Source organism: Dipodomys merriami, unplaced genomic scaffold, assembly GCF_024711535.1.
Source record: "Dipodomys merriami isolate MVZ:Mamm:240054 unplaced genomic scaffold, mDipMer1.0.p SCAF_409, whole genome shotgun sequence".
In the NCBI taxonomy this organism is placed as follows: Eukaryota; Metazoa; Chordata; class Mammalia; order Rodentia; family Heteromyidae; genus Dipodomys; species Dipodomys merriami.
In genome coordinates this window covers 126,755-144,145 of record NW_027205704.1, presented here as the reverse complement: position 1 = coordinate 144,145, position 17,391 = coordinate 126,755, and the positions used below count along the sequence as shown (strand labels likewise).

The following is a 17,391-nucleotide window of genomic DNA, read 5'->3' as shown; positions in this document are numbered from 1 at the left end:
CTCTCTCTCTCTCTCTCTCTCTCACACACACACACACACACACACACACACACACACACACACACACACACACACAAATAAACGCGCACACAAATACATGCACATACATGCACACATAAATGCACAAATGGCAGCAACGTCTCCATGGGTCTTAAGCTAGCCTTCACTAATTAAACAAGATTTCTCCCATTTTCGTGTTCACAGTGTACTGTACAGGTCTTTTGTTTTTTTGGGGGGTGGTGGTCCTGGGGCTTGAACTCAGGGCCTGAGTGCTGCACCTGAGTTCTTCAGCTCAAGGTGAGTGCTCTACCGTTTTGAGCCACAGTGCCACTTCTGGTTTTCAGATGGTTAATTGGAGATGAGTCTCATGGACTTTCCTGCCCTGGCTGCCTTTGAACCACAATCCTCAGGTCTCAGCCTTCTGAGTAGCTAGGATTTCGGGCGCGAGTTTCCTGCAACCAGCCTGGAACTTTTTCACACAGGCCTTCACAGCCCAGGTTGACCTGGAACCTGCTATGTAGCCTGGCTGGATTCAAACTCCTGATCCTCTTGTCTCAGCCTCCAGAATGCTGGAGTCGCAGGTATGTACCAGCATGCCTGGTTTACAGCATCAGATCTTGACTGTGGGCTTCTCAGGCCTGAGGTGGGCTGGGGGAGCTGCTTTGCTTTACTTTGAAAGGGTTTTGGTGGAAAATGCAGTGGACATCAGTTGGCAACTGGAGAGACCCAAGGTTTTTTTCGTGTCTATGCCAGTCCTGGAACTTGAATTTAGGGCCTGGAGCTGAGCCCTTGCTTTCTTTTGCATAAGGCTGGTATTCTATCACTTGAGCCACAGCTCCAATTCTGGCTTTTTGTGTGGTTAATTGGAGATAAGAGTCTCCTAGACTTTCCTGCTTTGAATCATGATCCTCAAATCTCAGCTTCCTGAGTATCTAGGATTACAGGCATGAGCCACCGGCGCCCCGCTAAGATTTATGTTTTAATCTCATTTGTTACCTAGCTATTGGGGCTGCCCTGTGTCAGGCTCTGCAGATGAGGGGGTGGATCCCTGGGGGCTCAGGTGATCTGGCACAAAATGAATCCACACAGGGTGTGAACACAGAAGCTGCTCCCCCAACCCTAAACACCTGTTTATGTGTCTTCTGCCTCAAGTTTGCCTGGAGCAATCTCTCCCTGGTTTCATCGGTCTACCCTTCCAGGCCTGTCAGTCCCCATTTGTCACCCTTCTCTGTAAACAGGGCCCCTATCTGTGTCATCAGCTGGCCCTGACCAGCCACACCCGCCCTGGGTTTTGTCACACCAGTGTCTGCCTCGTCTGTCTTCAAAGCCCCCTCGGGGCGAGCGTGGAGCCAGGCTGGCTCTGGAGCCCAGAAACCCCATGGTTATGAGATTCCTCCCGGTGCCGAGGGCCCCACAGGCACCCCCTCATTTGTGTTGAAGTGCAGGAAGGGGGGTGCCTGCCCTGTCAGCACTTTCCCCAGGCTTCTCTAGTGGCCTTACCCCCGCCCCCCCCCCCGTCCCCCATCATCTCTTCCTCAGCTCCCACCTGGTCCCCCCTCTGCTCCCTGGGAGACTCCCTTGCCCCTCATCTGCACAATCCTGTGAAGCGGCAGCTCCCATACAGCTGGTGCCCGGCAGCAAGCTTGCCAATCTGTCCTTCCTGGCATCGTGGTCTCCAGCACCCCCAGAGGTCCTGGGTGGGCGTGGGAGTGGGGCAAGGCGTTGGCCCCAGAAGACAACTGAGCACCAGAAGCCGGCTTCAGCACAATTAAACCTCTTTAATACAAGCACTTCTTCAATTTTAGTCACCTGCCCCACACAGGGGAGGGAACGCCACGCCTGCATCTTCCACAGTGAATCCACGGCCCCGTCTCCTCCATCTTCCTCCAGCTCCGCTCAGGATGGAGGGCCAGGCGGGGAGGTAGCAGGCCAGGCCCAGGCACTCAGCCCCAGCCAGGCGTCCAGCAGCACTGGGGGTGGGCCGGGTGGCTCCTGTGGCCTGGGCCACTGCACCTGTCTGTCTGATGCCCACCCCAGCGGCCAACTGCTGGCGGCCAGTGTGTCCAGGTCGCCGGGTCCTGAGGCGTGGCAAGGAGGCGGCGGGACCGGCAGCTTGCTGGCTCTGGCTTCTTATTGCTGGTCTGGGGGCTGAGGGCAGGCCCTGAGGACGCCCAGGTCCTGCACAGGCAGCCTGTGCGGCAGGGGGAGGGGGAAGGAAGGAAATGGGGGGATGAAGAGGGAAGGGGATGTTTTCCCTGTCCCTGCTGCCCGGACCCCAGGTCCAGGCCAGAGCTGCGGGCTGCTGCTTACCAGCCCCAAACCTCCCAAGCCACTGGGAACCCCCACCCCAGCAGGGAGGGGCCCCGGGGGCCATAGGGAAGGGGGTGAAGTGAGGGGCCCAGTTCAGACCCTTCAGGCGGGAATTGGGCCCCCCCTTGGCCAGCCTACAGTAAATCCAGGCCAAGGGGGGTGAGTTTCCTGTGAGTCCATATATCTAACAGCGCCTGGCGGCCCCCACCCCCTAGATGGAAAGGGAGACAAAAATCACAGCTTTTGAACAAGTGGTCTAGAAGTTACTGGAAAATTCGGTCAAGTATGAAAAGTGCCACTTAACAGAACAAGACCTAGCTTATGTGATATATATATATATATATATTAATATACATATATTTTTTTTCTGGAAGATATTCTCTACTTCCTAGAGCTCCCCAAAAAGGACAACAGTGGCTGGATCTTGTGCCTGTGGCTGCCGCGCTGGGCAGGGTGTTGGGAGTTGGGGGGTATGGGAGGAAAGGGTGGGGTGCATGTGTACCGGGAGCTAGGACAACAAGTGGAGGCACAAAACTGGTGTCACCCCCGTACAAGGGGCTGAGAAGGTGGGACGAAGCCGCCGTGCTGGCTGCGGGAGGCGGCCTCAGCTGGGGAAGGAGCCAAGCCCGTCTACACAGCCCGTGCGGCAGCTGCCAGTGCGTGAGCCAGCATGGCTGGCTCTGGGTCCCTGTCACCCTGTATGCCCGGCCAGGCCAGAGGAAAGGCCGGGACAGGAGAGGCTGTCGGACAGAGGACGAGGCAAGAATGAAGACTGCCTCTAATGTTATATATTAAAAATAATCCATCGTTTTTTTTTGTGCACAAAATTCCATCATTCACGTGGGAGCAGCACCCTGCCTCCCGCTGGGCCCCGGAGCAGCCTTTCAAAGAAAGATGGTGGTTCTCCTACTAGAGAGCTGAGGAAACACCGCTCTTGTCTTTATGGACCTTGAAAAAAATGGTGACCCTTTCCCTCCCCCCCCATCTCGGCCTCCCCGGCCCTGGCCCGCCTGGGCAGGCGTGGAGGTGGCGGGCAGCCCTGGTGGGGCACGGCTGTCACTCATGCCTCCGCTTGGAGGGTGGGATGAGGTGGGGGGGCAGGTCGGCGGGCAGCTCGTGGCCCTCCAGCTTGACCTTGATGAGGTGGTTGGCCAGGGCAAACTCCTCGTCATCCAGCAGCCCGTCCTTGTCCACGTCGGCCAGCTTCCAGATCTTCCCCAGCACCGTGTTGGGCAGCTTGGACTTCACCATCTCCTTCTTGGCGTTGGCGCCGGTGATCTTGCCGTTGACGGGCGACAGGGTGTAGAAGATCTCGTCGTACGTGGGCTTGTCCTTGCCCACCACCCACTCCACGTCGTCGATCCCTTCGCCTGCCCCCTCGCCATAGCCGTGGCCGAATGGCCCGTTCATGGTGCCGTCGAAGGCGCCGCCCTTCACGGCCTGCGAGGGCATCAGGGACTCCTCCTGGCGCACCATCACCATCAGCCGGGCAATGTCGTTGGCCAGCATGTCGTCCACGGTGTCCAGCAGCTTGGGCTTCAGGGCCTGGAACTTGCTGAAGTCCTGGGCCTGCAGGAGTTCCTGTGGGTGGGGCACAGGAGGAGAGGCCTGGGAGGGGGCGGCCTCCAGACTCCAGGCTCGTCCCTGTCCCAGCTTGCACGCCCAAGGGAGCCACAGGGGGCCCCCCTCAGAAGCACCTTCGCAGGAGGGCTGTGGTGAAGATTCCCCAAGGGGACGCTCGGAGGGCCTGGCCCAGCCCTGCCTGCCTGTCACCGCATTCCCCTTCTAGCCTCAAGCCTGATCTGGGAGGGGTGCAGTGATTACCCAGCTGCTACCCTATGGGGGGGGGGCCCTCCCTCCCTCCCCTCCCCCAGAGCTGGGATTCCCTCTGCACTCCTCCAGCCCAGAGAGCACTCGTGATGGCCCAGGGTGGCCATACCTGCATCTTGCGGAGGCTGGGGAAGTCCCCGGGGGAGATCTGGTGCTCCCGCTCGATCTTCTGGTAGATTTCGCCCAGGTTGTTCACCAGTTCTTTCTTTTTGCTCTCCTTACCGAAGACGTTGGGCATCTCCTTCTTCAGAGAGCTGATGATGTAGGCGTGAACCTGTGGAGACAAGGCACAGGAGGGTTTTCACGTTTGTGTGGCCACATTTGCCCCGGCTGCCCCAGGGCCTTGGAAGCTGCTGCACGGTGTCAGTTGCTCTTGCGGGTCAGGCTCAGAAGCTGCTGCCGCCATCACAGAATCCCGCTGGCCCGAGGGACAATTCTGACCAGGGGCATGAGGAAAAGGAAGGTGCGCTTGAAATAAGACAGACATCTTTGCTCAAGTCAAAGGCTGGTGAGCCCCGGCTCAGCTTGTCGCTGGCTGAGCATCAGGAGGCACTGTGTGTCTGCCCGATGCAGTCCTCCCCTGTGCTGCAACTGGAAACAGAACCTGGCCTGTGAAGAAGGCCCTGAATGAGGCCGGGGGGTGGTGGTGATGGTGGTGGTAATTAAGCTGCTCAAGGGCTTGATGGACTAAGTTCAGGAGCCCAGACTGAGACCCAGAGTGCTGATAGCAGGCCGTGGCCCGTCCGGTCTCTGCAGCCCCCCTGGTGCCCCCCCCCACTGGGAGCTGTTGGGATCAATGCACCCCCTGCAGGGGGAGGGGGAGGGAGAGACAGTCCCACAAAGGCTTTATCTGATAATCTTCTATGCCCTGCTCAGATGATTCTCAGTTAAGGTGAGACATTCTCCATTCCCCTTGGAGGGCAGATCATGCCCCAAAGCAGCCCACCCCTCAAAATGCCTGTCTCGGGCCTAGTGGCATGCAGCCACGGAAGGCTTCAGCCTTCTGGGTTCCCCTCCGACCCACAGCCAGGCTCAGCCAATCTGATGTCCCTTACTTAGCCCAGGTGGCAGCCTGGCCCAAATTCCTTGAGTAGAACAGTCACTGGCTCATCTTGTTCCCCCCACCCCCCAATGCAGGGATTCCCAGGGCTGCTGGGGAGGGCGGGGCTCACTGCTCACTCCAGGAAGAGGAAGGAAATGGCTGCATAACAGCAGGTGTGGGGTGAGACTGGAGGCCACAGGGCTTTCCAGGAGTGGTGACTCCTGGTGCCCGCAGGCCAGACACTACAATGCCGATGCTGCCGGGCCAGCCTTCGGGTCCTGTGCTCTGCCCGCCCTGGAAGGAGAATGGCAGAGAGGCTGGGCCAGTGTCACCCGTCCAGTTAGGCCATCAGTCCTTTGAGACCCTGGGCGTCACATGGGCCTTCTCATGGCTCCTTTCTCAGAAGTGGCTCTAGTTGCGGGAAGTCTTGGATGTCAAGAAGCCTGGAGGCCTAGGTCTGTAGGTCCGCGTCTGATTCTCACACAGCAGCGCCTGCATTGCACTGCCCCCCGCCGGCCCTGAGCACCGAGGGATAGAGGTGAAGCTTCAGCACGGCAAAGTGCTGGGAACTGGTGGCCTGAGCCAGGAAGCACCAAAGCCTCCTTCTCTTGGGCCCCTAAAGAGAGGCACCCTGGGGTGCCTGACCCTGCTGCCTGGCCACCGCGCACCTCTGCACGCTGCTCTTCAGCAAGGCCTTCCTTGACCCACAGGGCCGCTCAGGACCCAGGGGACTGTCTGGGCCACAGCTGTGACTCATGGTGCCCTCTCTCCTCCGCACGCCATGGGCAGCTATGAACACCCTGCCCTTTGTGGCCATCTTCACCCATGAACAGGTGACACAGAGGCCTGGCCTCGGCCTGGACTCCACAAGAGCCTATCCTATGGCTTTGGGTTTTTGTTTTTTTTTTTTGGGGGGGGGGGTGGTCATGGGGCTTGAACTCAGGGCCTGGGCACTGTCCCTGAGATCTTCACCTCAAGGTGAGTGCTCTACCACTTGAGCCACAGCGCCACTTGTAGTTTTCTGGAGGTTAATTGGAGATAAGAGTCTCATGGACTTTCCTGCCTGGACTGGCTTGAACCCCGATCCTCCTATTTCAGCTTCCTGAGTAGCTAGATTACAGGCATGAGCCGTGGCACCTGGCTGGCTTTGTTTTTTGAGATGGAGGTCTCATTGTTGCCCAGGCTCAGGGGATCCTCCCACTCAGTCCTCCAAGTGGTGAGACTACAGGCACATGGCCACCTGCGGCTCTGAGCCCTGGGTGTGAAGGAGAGCTCAACCCTCCCTTAGCCATTCAACCTATGTCAAGCCTCTCCACGCTAGCCAGCTGGGGAGATCCCTCCCACGATTTATCTGGCAGGCTGATGACTGGCTATTTGGAGGGGGTGCCCTCTGCCCCTCTGTGTCTGAAGGGCCCGCTGGAGTAACTGGCCTTCATTTCCCAGCCCTGTCCACCTTGGCCGAGCACTGAGGTTCCAAAACCATTATGCGAACCTGTGGGCCTGGCCTCCCATGGAAGATGACGGTGGTCTAGTGCACCTGCGTGGGCACCGGCCACGTCACAGGGCCTGGGCTTCAGCTCCCAGATCTCTCTGGGTGACAGGCTGTGGCCATCTCATCACTAGGTACTTCCTGTCCCAGCTTAAGCAGCAGCCGGGGCCCAAGGCCTCCTCCCTCCTCCTCGCGCAGCACAGTGCTTACTGTGGGGCTGGGATGGGGGCAGCGGGTGTCACTGGGTCTAGCACATTTTAGTGTACAACAAACCCCAGAGGAGAAGCCAAGCAGGTCATCAAACTGCTCTTCTGTGGTAACTTCCTGTGTGACTTTTTTATTTTTTTGTAAGTCATGGGGCCTGAACTCTGGCCCTGGGCGCTGTCCCTCAGCTCTTCAGCTCAAGGCGAGCGCGCTACCACTTGAGCCACAGCACCACTTCCAGCCTTTTCTGTTTATGTGGTGCTGAGGAATCAAACCCAGGGCCTCATGCATGCAAGGCAAGCACTCTACCACTGAGCCACCTTCCCAGCCGCCCCCCCCCGCCCCCACGCCATGACATTTTTAAGTCGTGCTCATGTTTAGAACTTCTGTGACCTAGGTGAGATATAAAACCCAGATAGACCAGGCTGACAGGACCGGGGGAGAACCGGGGGAGAAAGCAGGCTGCAAGTTGGGAGAACATGGCTCACACCAGTAATCCTAGCTACCTGGGAGGCTGAGATTGTGAGGATAGGGGTCAGAGGCTAATCCTGGCAGCAAAGTCTACAAGACCCTTTTGTCAATAGGGCTGGACACGATACATGCTCTTGTTAGCTATCTAATAAGCAATTTTCAGCCATGTGCACCTTGGCAGGAAGCCTCAAAAATAACAAGCAAAACTCAGGGTTTAACAGTAATATCACATGCTTAGGAAGAGCAAGGCTTTGAGTTCAAACCCCAGTACTGCCAAGCATGCGCACGCACATGTGCACACACACAAGTACACACACACACACACACACAGCCTGGAGCACAGGGAACAGAGGCTTCTAGCCATATGGGAAAATGGCACAGCTTTGGCTGTGTAGCAGTCATGGAGGGAGGGTCCCCAAGTACCAGTCCTGAGCCCCCAGACCCCACTTAGGAACAGATGATCCAATGGGGTGTACCTTGGCCAGCCTCGCCCGCTTGATCAAGTCGTTGAGCTTCCTCAGCGCAGCATTTCGGGGGAGCGACTGGATGTCTTTGAAGAGGTCCTGCTCTTCAGCCTCAAAAAGCTTCCGGTTGTCAGGGATGAGCAGTGGGTGGGACCAGAAGGAGCCGATGTAGACCCGGACCACCTCGGGGGTGTTGATGATCTTCCCCAGGGACCACATGAGGGCCCCATACACCCGCATCAGCTGCTGGGTCTCAATCTGGTCAGCCTTGTTCAGCACCACACGGATCTTGTCCTCGTGGTTCTTGAGGGCCTTAATGACCTCTGAGAACTCATCTGAGATGTCCAGCTTGTGGGCATCGAACAGCAGGATGATGCGGTCCACGCGCTCAGCGAACCACTCGAGAACAGCCGCAAAGTCATAACCTGGGGCGAGAGAGGGAGGAGTTCAGGGCATCACGGTGCAGCCTGCTCTGGCGGCTCTTTATTTCTAACTCAGTCTGGAATCTCTGTGCCTGAAGTTGCAAGGTAAATTTCTAGAATGTTCTTCCCTGGACAGCACAGTCACTGGAGGGAGGGATCATCAGGTCTCTCCAATTTCCACACCACCTGGAGCACGTTGGCCCTGTTGCGTGGGGTATGCATGGTCATGCATGCAAAGCAAGACCTGACAACAGTCAGGCACTGGTGGCTCATGCCTGTAATCCTAGATACCTCAGGAGGCTGAGATCTAAGGATCAAACCCAGCCCAGGCAGGAAAGTTGTGGGACTCTTAGCTAAAAGTGGAGGTATGGCTCAAATGGTAGAGTACCAGCCTTGAGAAAAAAAGCTAAGGCACTCAGGCCCATGTGCTTTGGACAGCAGAAGCAATAAACAGCAGCACTTGTAACTGCAGGTGGCCTTGGTGTGGCCAATGCTTACAGTGAGGCTCCCTTGCAAGTCTCAATCATTTTCTATGACAGGGGTTGGTGAGCCATCAGCTGGGACCATAGCTGACCCACCACAGCAGCAGGGTTCAGCTGAGGCTCCACAGAAACACGAACAAAGGTCTGCAAAGCTGACAGAGAAGGGTGCGCTGGCCTCTGCTCTGCAAGCAGGCACAGTCGGCCACAAACCACTCACTTCCCCTTCATAGTAATACATGCTTCTCTAAATGACAGTGGGTGAGATGGGCAGACTCCACCCAACCCTTGTTCTACGCTTTTTCTCCCCGCAAAAGGCCCATGCAAAGCCAACTAATGAGTGACCTACGCCATCTGTGACACAGACTAATTGGAACTTCACCCATTGACACAGCTTTAGCTGGATTCAGTTCTCAGCCTCCCTTGTAACATAAATAAGAAAAAGTCATATGCAGAAAACTAAAAGTGGATCCCTGCTTGTCACCGTACACTGATATCAATTCAAAGTGGGTCTAAGACCTCAATGTGGAGCCAAAACTTTGAAACTATGCTAGAGCAGAGCAGGAGAGACATTAGAACTTATAGGTATAGGCAGAAACTTTTTTTTTTTTGGTCAGTCCTGGGGCTTGAACTCAGAGCCTGGGCACTGTCCCTGAGCTTCTTCTGCTCAAAGCCATCACTCTACCACTTGAGCCACAGCACCACTTCTGACTTTTTCTGTGTATGTGGTGCTGAAGAATCGAACCCAGGGCTTCATGCATGCTAGGCAAGCACTCTACCAGGAAGCCACATTCCCAGCCCCAGAAACACCTGTTGAAGAGTCCCAGGGGCACAACACATAGGAGAGAGACTTGACAAGTGGGACTACAACAAAATAAAAAGTCTCTGCACAGCTGACATAGTTACTTAACTAGAAAGACAGCCAACCAACCAGAGAAAGATCTTGCCAGCAACATATCAGACAAAGGCCTAATATCCAATATATACAGAGAGTTCAAGAAACTAAACCCCCCCAAACCTAATAAACCAATCACTAAATGGGATAGGGAGCTAAGGAGAGATCTCAGAATAAGAGGTAAGATGCCTGGGGTGGGTGGCTCACGCCTGTAATCCTAGCCTCAGGAGGCTGAGATCTGAGGATCACAGTTCAAAGCCAGCCTGGGCAGGAGAGTCCATGAGAATCTTCAATAAACCACGAGAAACCGGAAGTGGCACTGCACTCAAGTGGTTTAGCGCTAGCCTTGAGCTGAAGAGTGCAGGGACAGTGCCCAGGCCCAGAGTTCAAGCCTCACGGCCAACAAAAGAAGAGGTAAGAATGGCAAAGAAACACATGAGGAAATGTTCATCATCCCTGGCCATAAAGGAAATACAAGTCAAAACAACTCTGAGACCCCAGTAAGATTTCCCAACATTGTGAATTTGAACAACAAATATTGGTGGGGATATGGGGAAAAAGGAACCCTACTGCCCTGCTGGTGGGATTGTAAACTAGTACAACCACTCTGGAAAGCAATCTGAAGGTTCCTCAAAACACTAAACATAGACCTTCCCTATGACCCAGCCATACCTCTCCTGGGCATCTACCCTGAGCATCACAAACCACGAAATGACAAGGACACCTGCACATCCATGTTCACTGCTGCACTATTCACAATAGCCAAGATATGGAAACAGCTCAGATGCCCCACAATAGGTAAGTGGATCCAAAAAGTGTGGTACCTATTCACAATGGAATTTTACACAGCCATTAGAAAGAATAAAATAATGTCATTTGCAGGGAAATGGATGGAATCAGGTTAAATGAGGAAAACCAAGCTCAGAGAGACAAACAGTGAATGTTCTGATACACAGAAGTTAGATCTAAAATGCACTGGGATATGACAAATTATATAGGATTCTAAATACTCACATAACAATAAGACCAAAAGAGGATATTCTTAAGAGAGAATCACAAAAGCATAATGCCTAAGTGCCTCTTCATTTTTTGGTCGGTCGTGGGGCTTGAACTCTGGGCCTGGGCGCTGTCCCTCAGCTTTTCAGTTCAAGCAAGTGCTCTACCATTTGAGCTACAGTGCCACTTCCGGTTTTCTGGTGGTTTACTGGAGATGAAAGTTTCATGGGCTTAGCCGGGCCCTGGTGGCTCACGCCTGTAATCCTAGCTACTCAGGAGGCTGAGATCTGAGGATCGCGGTTCAAAGCCAGCCAGGGCAAGAAAGACCGTGAGACTCCTATCTCCAATAAACCACCAGAAAACCGGAAGTGGCGCTGTAGCTCAAGTGGTAGAGCGCTCGCCTTGAGCTGAAGAGCTGAGGGACAACGCCCAGGCCCAGAGTTCAAGCCCCAAGACCGACAAAAAAAAAAAAAAGAAAGTTTCATGGGCTTTCCTGCCCGGGCTGGCTTTGAACCTCGATCCTCAGATCTCAGCCTTCTGAGTAGCTAGGATTACAGGAGTGAGCCACCAGTGCCCGGCTGCCTCTTCTTATTTGTATACAATAATATACATACTGAAACGAATTCCATGATCTGAAAACAAAAGACTGGGGCTGTGCTTGCCTTGCAGGTATGAGGCCCTGGGTTCGATTCCTCAGCACCACATAAGCAGAAAAAGCCGGAAGTGGTGCTGTGGATCAAGTGGTAGAGCACTAACCTTGAGCTGAAGAGCTGAGGGACAGCGCCCAGGCCCAGAGTTTAGGCCCCATAACTGACAGGGAGGCAGAGGGGGGACCCAAAACCTTATTTTTCTTTCTTTTATTTCAGCTCTTAGTTTTTGGTGATGATTCTGTCTTCTTTACATGATATATGGTGTATTCATGTGTATATCTTTCAGGAAAGTAGGGAGAGAGCATAGAACTCAAGGGAAAAAGGGTGAAAAGGTGAAGTAGTGGAGCTCACAACTATACGACTTATGTGGGGAAATGGGAAGGAGGGACAGGGAGAGAATGAGGAAACACATGACACTGTGCAAAAGGAGATGTGCTCATTACCTGAACCTGTACATCACCTCTATAATAATTTTTTTTTAATAAAAAGGAAGCACACACACACACACACACACACAAAAGTGGCTTTCTTCTTGAGGATTGGGATGCAGCTGCAATGGTAGGAGCTACAGTAACCACCTTATGTTCAAAGATGAAAGCTTCCTGTCGGAGATTGACTGGGACTGTTGTTTTCACATAAACTATCAGATATGTGGTTTATTTATTTTTGTCGGTCGTGGGGCTTGAACTCTGGGCCTGGGCGTTGTCCCTCAGCTCTTCAGCTCAAGGCTAGCGCTCTACCACTTGAGCTACAGCGTCACTTCCACTTCCACTTTTCTGGTGTTTTTTTTTTTTTGTTTTTTTTTTTGAGATCAGAGTCTCATGGACTTTCCTGCCTGGGCTGACTTTGAATGGGGATTCTCAGACCTCAGCCTCCTGAGTAGCTGGGATTACAGACATGAGCCACCGAGACCCCTCTCCCTTAGCTTTTTTGCCCAAGGCTAGTGTTCTACTGCTTGAGCCACAGCTCCACTTCTGGCTTTTTTGGGATAAGAGTCTCTACCACCAAGCCGGGTGCTGGTGACTCATGCCTGTAATCCTAGCTACTCAGGAGGCTGAGATCTGAGGATCGTGGTTCAAAGCAAGTCGGGGCAGGAAAGACTGTGAGACTCCTTTCTCCAATAAACCACCAGAAAACCAGAAGTGGCGCTGTAGCTCAAGTGGTAGAGCGTACGCCTTGAGCTGAAGAGCTCAGGGACAGCGCCCAGGCCCAGAGTTCAAGCCCCACGACCGACCAAAAAAAAAAAAAAGTCTCTACTGCTCTGGTAGGTTTCAAACTGCCATCTCAAATCTCAGCCTCCAGAGTAGCTAGGATTGTAGGCGTGAACTACTGGTGCTCAGCCCTTCCTGACTTTCGAGCTGGTGCGGTCTCCATCTACACTAACTCCTCTTCTTAAGAGGGACTGGCTTGAAATGGCCCTGGGGAGGGTGAAAATGGGGCTCTGGGGCCTGGAACTCCATGGCCAGTCAGGAATCCAGAAAAACAAAAATGCTCAGCCTGGCTATGAGGTCAGGGGTCAAAGGTTAGTTGTGGCTGGCACAGTCACTAAACCGTATAGAAAACCCCATTCCCACTGCGTTGGTGACAGCGCGCACAATGGCAGTGGTCTCATGGAGAAAAGGGTGCAGTCTCAAGCCTGTGCAGTCGCACCAGGGCTCTGGTGGGGACTGGTCAGAGGGCAGAGCTCCCAGCATCAGAACACCTGCATCAGGTGCCAGGAAGGCCACCCAGCGTACAGACACCCTCACAGGCTGCTGGTGCCACAGTACAAGGCCCTGGGGCACCCTGGGCCCTGCAGGTGCTGGGAGAGCAGAGAGGCACCCGAGGGACTGAAAAGTCAGCAGAACACCGGAAGGGGAAGGCAGTGAGGGAAACAGAGCCACAAGGAGGCTCACTGCCCTGGGCCCCAGACTGCACTCCTGACCCCCAGCACCCGCCCCATGGCGGCCCGGGAGCCTCTAGGAATGCTGACTCAGGAACTAGGAGGCGCCTGGCTCAGCAAAGGGAGGCCCAGCTCCTCCCCTTCTCAAACTGCGAGGCCGCAGAAGGCCACAGTTGAAATTAATCTGCACAGCTGGAGATGAGCAAGGCCAGATCGCGGTTCCTGGGAACGGGGCGGGGGGGGGGGGGGGGCACCCCACAGGCTGTACTGGCCGTGTTGGCTTTGGACAAGCAGCTGGGACAGTGCCTGGGGAGCTGAGGTCACCCTCCGGCCCCACCCAGCCGCCTCAGTCTTTCCCCTCCGGTGTCAGGGGACCATGGGAATGAGAGGGGGAGGAAAAGGAGCCTGCCTCTGAATAGGCCCCCAACCAACCCCAGCCCGGCCCCACCCACTCTAGCCCAGTTCCTAGCCAACACCGCAAGCTGGGTCAAAACAAAATGGAGCTAAGTCCATGTTTTGCAGGTGAATAAAATTTCCTGTTTATTATGGAAAGTGTTCACCGTTTTGGTGGAAGGGAGACACATGGCTGGCCAAGTATAATCACAGGTCACCAAAAGGGTCACGGTGCTCAGGGCTGTGCAGACATCAAGGGTGTGACCATGTGGTTGCAGGCCCCTAAACCCACCAGCCCTCAGTGCTCCTGAGAGCCTCTGGCAGCTCATGTGACCACACTGCACGGAATAGCCAAACAGTGGGCCACTTGGCTGGGCTCAAGCACGAGACAAGCCCAGGCAGGGTGGCCAGTGCTCAAGCAGTACCCAAGGCAATGGACCTCCAGGCTTTGAGACACATCATGTGTCCAAGGCAACAGCAATACTGCAGAGTGGTGTGCTTGGTGAGAGAGAACAATGTCCCTCAAGACAGCGCCTGCACAATGAGCTTTATCTACTTTAGGCCTCTATAAGATAGTGACTCCTACTTCTACCAAGAACACAAAGCACAACCAGGGCAGGTGGATCACGCCTGTGATCCCAAGTACTTAGGAGCTGAGATCAGAGGATCATGGTTCAAAAGCAGCCCAGGCAGAGAAGTCCAAAAGCCTTATCTCCACACACCAAAAAGCTCAAAGTGGAAGTGTGGCTCAAGTGCAAGAGTGCCGATCTTGAGTGAGAAAGCTAGGGACAGCACACCAGCCCTGAGTTCAAGCCACACCAAGAGCACAGGAAAACATCAAAACTGAAAAAGAGTACAAAGCACAGCCCAAAGGGGTGGGCTGGAAAGAAAAGGCCACCCTGCAGGGAGATCTTAGTGAGGCAAAGCCAGAGCTATCACTCACAAGGGACCAAGAACCTGCAGGACTTGGGCCTGGAAGCCACGCCCCTGAGTGAAATGAGCCAATCACGTGAGGACACATTCAGGCCATTCCACCTGAATGAGGTGCCCAGGTGTCAAATGCAGAAGAAAGTGGGACAGAAGGGCAAGAGGGCAGGGATTAGTAATTAATGAGAACAGTTTCAGTTTGGAAAGATGGGAAAGTTCTGGAGATGGAAGTTCTAGCTGCACTGTGCCTCCCACCACTGAACCCACACTTGAGAATGGGGGACGCTGCTGGACTCTGGTGGTTCCACCCTAATCTCAGGGGACTGAGATCTGTTTTGTTTTGTTTTTGGTCTGGTTGTGGGGCCTAAACTCTGGGCCTGGGCGCTGTCCCTCAGCTCTTCAGCTCAAGGCTAACATGCTACCACTTGAGCCATAACACCACTTCTGTTTTTTTTTTCTGCTTATGTGGTGCTGAGGAATCGAACCCATGGCCTCATACATGCAAGACAAGCGCTCTACCACTGAGCCACCTTCCCAGCCCCAGGGGACTGAGAGCTAAGGATTACAGTTCAAAGCCACCCCAGGTAGGCAAATCTAATTATCTATCTCCAATTAACCAGCAAAAAGTTGGAAGTGGTGTGGCTCAAGTGGTATAGCACCATCCCTGAGTAAGAAAGAGAACAGTATTACAATATATATACTTTTATAATATGTATAATGTTTATATATTATAAATATTCATCTTTATATTTTGTGCCAGTCCTGGGGCTTGAACTCAGGGCATGGGCACTGTCCCTGAGCTTTTTTGCTCAAGACTGGAGCTCTACCACTTGAGCCACAGCTCTACTTCCATCTTTTTGGTGGTTAATTGAAGATAAGAGTCTCATAAACTTTCCTGTCCAGGCTGGCTTTGAACCATGATTATCAGATCTCAGCTTCCTGAGTAGCAAGGATTACAAGCATGAACCACTAGCACTTGGCTGCTAACATATTTTTACCACAATTAAAAAGGGAAGGTAGCAGGAGCTGAGAATGTGGCTCAGTGGTAGAGTCCTTGCTTGCCTTGTATGCATGAGGCCCTGGGTTCGATTCCTCAGCACCACATAAGCAGAAAAAGCCAGAAGTGGTGCTGTGGCTCAAGTGGTAGAGCACTAGCCTTGAGCTGAAGAGCTGAGGAACAGCGCCCAGGCCCAGAGTTCAGGCCCCACGACCAAAAAAAAAAAAAAAAAAAAAGGGGAAGGAGAAGGGAGAAAATGTCCTGAGCTGCTCTGAGCAGCACTACTTGGGGAAATGGCCACATAGGTGACACTGACAAGATGTGAAAACTACCAGGAGCAGAGTCTCTGCTTACTCTGGGCCTCCTCCAGGCCTGCTCTCAGAGGCCCAAATGACAGCAGACTTAGCTGCCTGCCTGCAGGCGTGTCCCGTGCTCTCCTCCCTAGAGGGGCCACGCACCTCACCAGTCTAGCCGTGGAGACCGCAGCTGCTCAGCGGCCTGCCCTGCCCCAGCACCCTCCAGACACAGGTAGTTCCTGTAGCTGGGGAAAACGGCTTCACGCATTCCAAAAGTTTCTAGAACATGGAACAATGGAGGGTTTGTCTCCACCAGACTCTTGTTTCCTGCCATTCAAACGGCGTGGGCCTCGGTATTTCTTGCCAAAGCGTTCCATGGCACACGTTTCCAATCCGTGCAGGCTGGCCTGGAGACAGGAGCCCAGGAGAGCAGAGATGGGAGCTGGGACTGAATGGCCGTGTGGGAACTTGCTCCAGAGGTCCCCACGCTGGACTTAAAGGAAGGCCTTCTCCAAGTAGCACAGAGAGAAAAGGGAGAGGCCTCCCCACCCCCAGACATTTACCCCAGAGAAAAGAAGGCGGTGTTCACCACCTGCTACACAGCTTTAGTCAAAACTGCCCAAACTGAAGACAGCCCAGTGGTGAACGCTGAGACCTACTGGGTAGAGCACAACCACAGGACCGGAAGCAGGCTGGCAGTAGTGGGGATGGCGGGGTGGGAGTTGGGGGGGGGAAGGGACACCAATCCCCAAGCTGGGGATGCAGCCCACACGAAGTGAACTTGCCTGTGATGTGCAATGCCCTTGTTTTTGAGCTCCATCCCCAGTGCCACACAAAACCATTCTAAGGGAGCAACCCCCTGACACTCCTAAACACGCAGGTGAATGTAAAAAAACACCAGGGTTGGTCAAAGCAGATGGACACAAAAGGCCCCAAGCTGTAGGATTCCATTTATATAGCATTCAACTCTTATGTAGCAGACAAGTCTTAGGGACAAATGTGTCCGTGTTGCCTGGAGCTGGGAGTGAATCACTACAAAGGAGCATGGGGAACTTTTTGGGTTAGGGGAAAGCTTTCCATGGTGGTAGTGTGGTGGTGATACACAGCTGCTTCTAAAAGGATGGGTTTTGCCAGGTACAGTGTAGCATACCTATAGTCCCAACTACTTAGGAAATGGAGATCAGGAGGATTGAGAATTGAGGTCAGCCCAGGCACTAAGTTAGTGAGACTCCACCTCGGCAAAACAAGCCGGATGTGGTTGTTCACAACTACAATCCCAGCTACACAGGTCTAGGATAGGAGTCCAAGGCCAGACCTGGAGAAACTGGAGAACTTATGAGATGTATGTGTGTGAGTGTGAGGGAGGAAATCAAAACCAAAAAAAAAAAGGCTGAGGGCACAATTTAAGTGGCTGAGGCTCTAGATTTGATTCCCAGCAATGTTAAAAAAAAAAAAAAAAAAAGGCCAGGTATGGTGGTAAAGGTCAGTAATCTCAGTATGTGGGAGGCTGAGGAGGATTTTGAGGTCAAGGCTACCCTGGCATACATACACAAGTAGTTCTGTGCTAGCATGGTCCATGACTCGAGCTGAAGAGCTCAAGGACAGTGCCCAGGACCCAGAGTCCAAGCCCCCACGACCCACAAA

The 17,391-nt window shown here is 53.8% G+C and overlaps 1 protein-coding gene across 2 annotated transcripts in view; it reads right to left on the bottom strand.

Moving 5' to 3' along the window:
* Positions 1 to 1,758: 1,758 nt before the first annotated feature.
* LOC138806815 (EH domain-containing protein 1) overlaps positions 1,759 to 17,391 on the bottom strand; it is a 28,566-nt gene continuing 12,933 nt past the window's right edge. For both annotated transcript variants that reach the window (XM_069992165.1, XM_069992166.1), the window contains 3 exons: positions 7,823 to 8,235; positions 4,250 to 4,414; positions 1,759 to 3,891 (listed from right to left, as the gene is read on the bottom strand). In XM_069992165.1, coding sequence (XP_069848266.1) covers positions 3,367 to 3,891; positions 4,250 to 4,414; positions 7,823 to 8,235 — 1,103 coding nt within the window. In that variant the 3' untranslated portion in view covers positions 1,759 to 3,366. The remainder of the gene's footprint in view (positions 3,892 to 4,249; positions 4,415 to 7,822; positions 8,236 to 17,391) is intronic.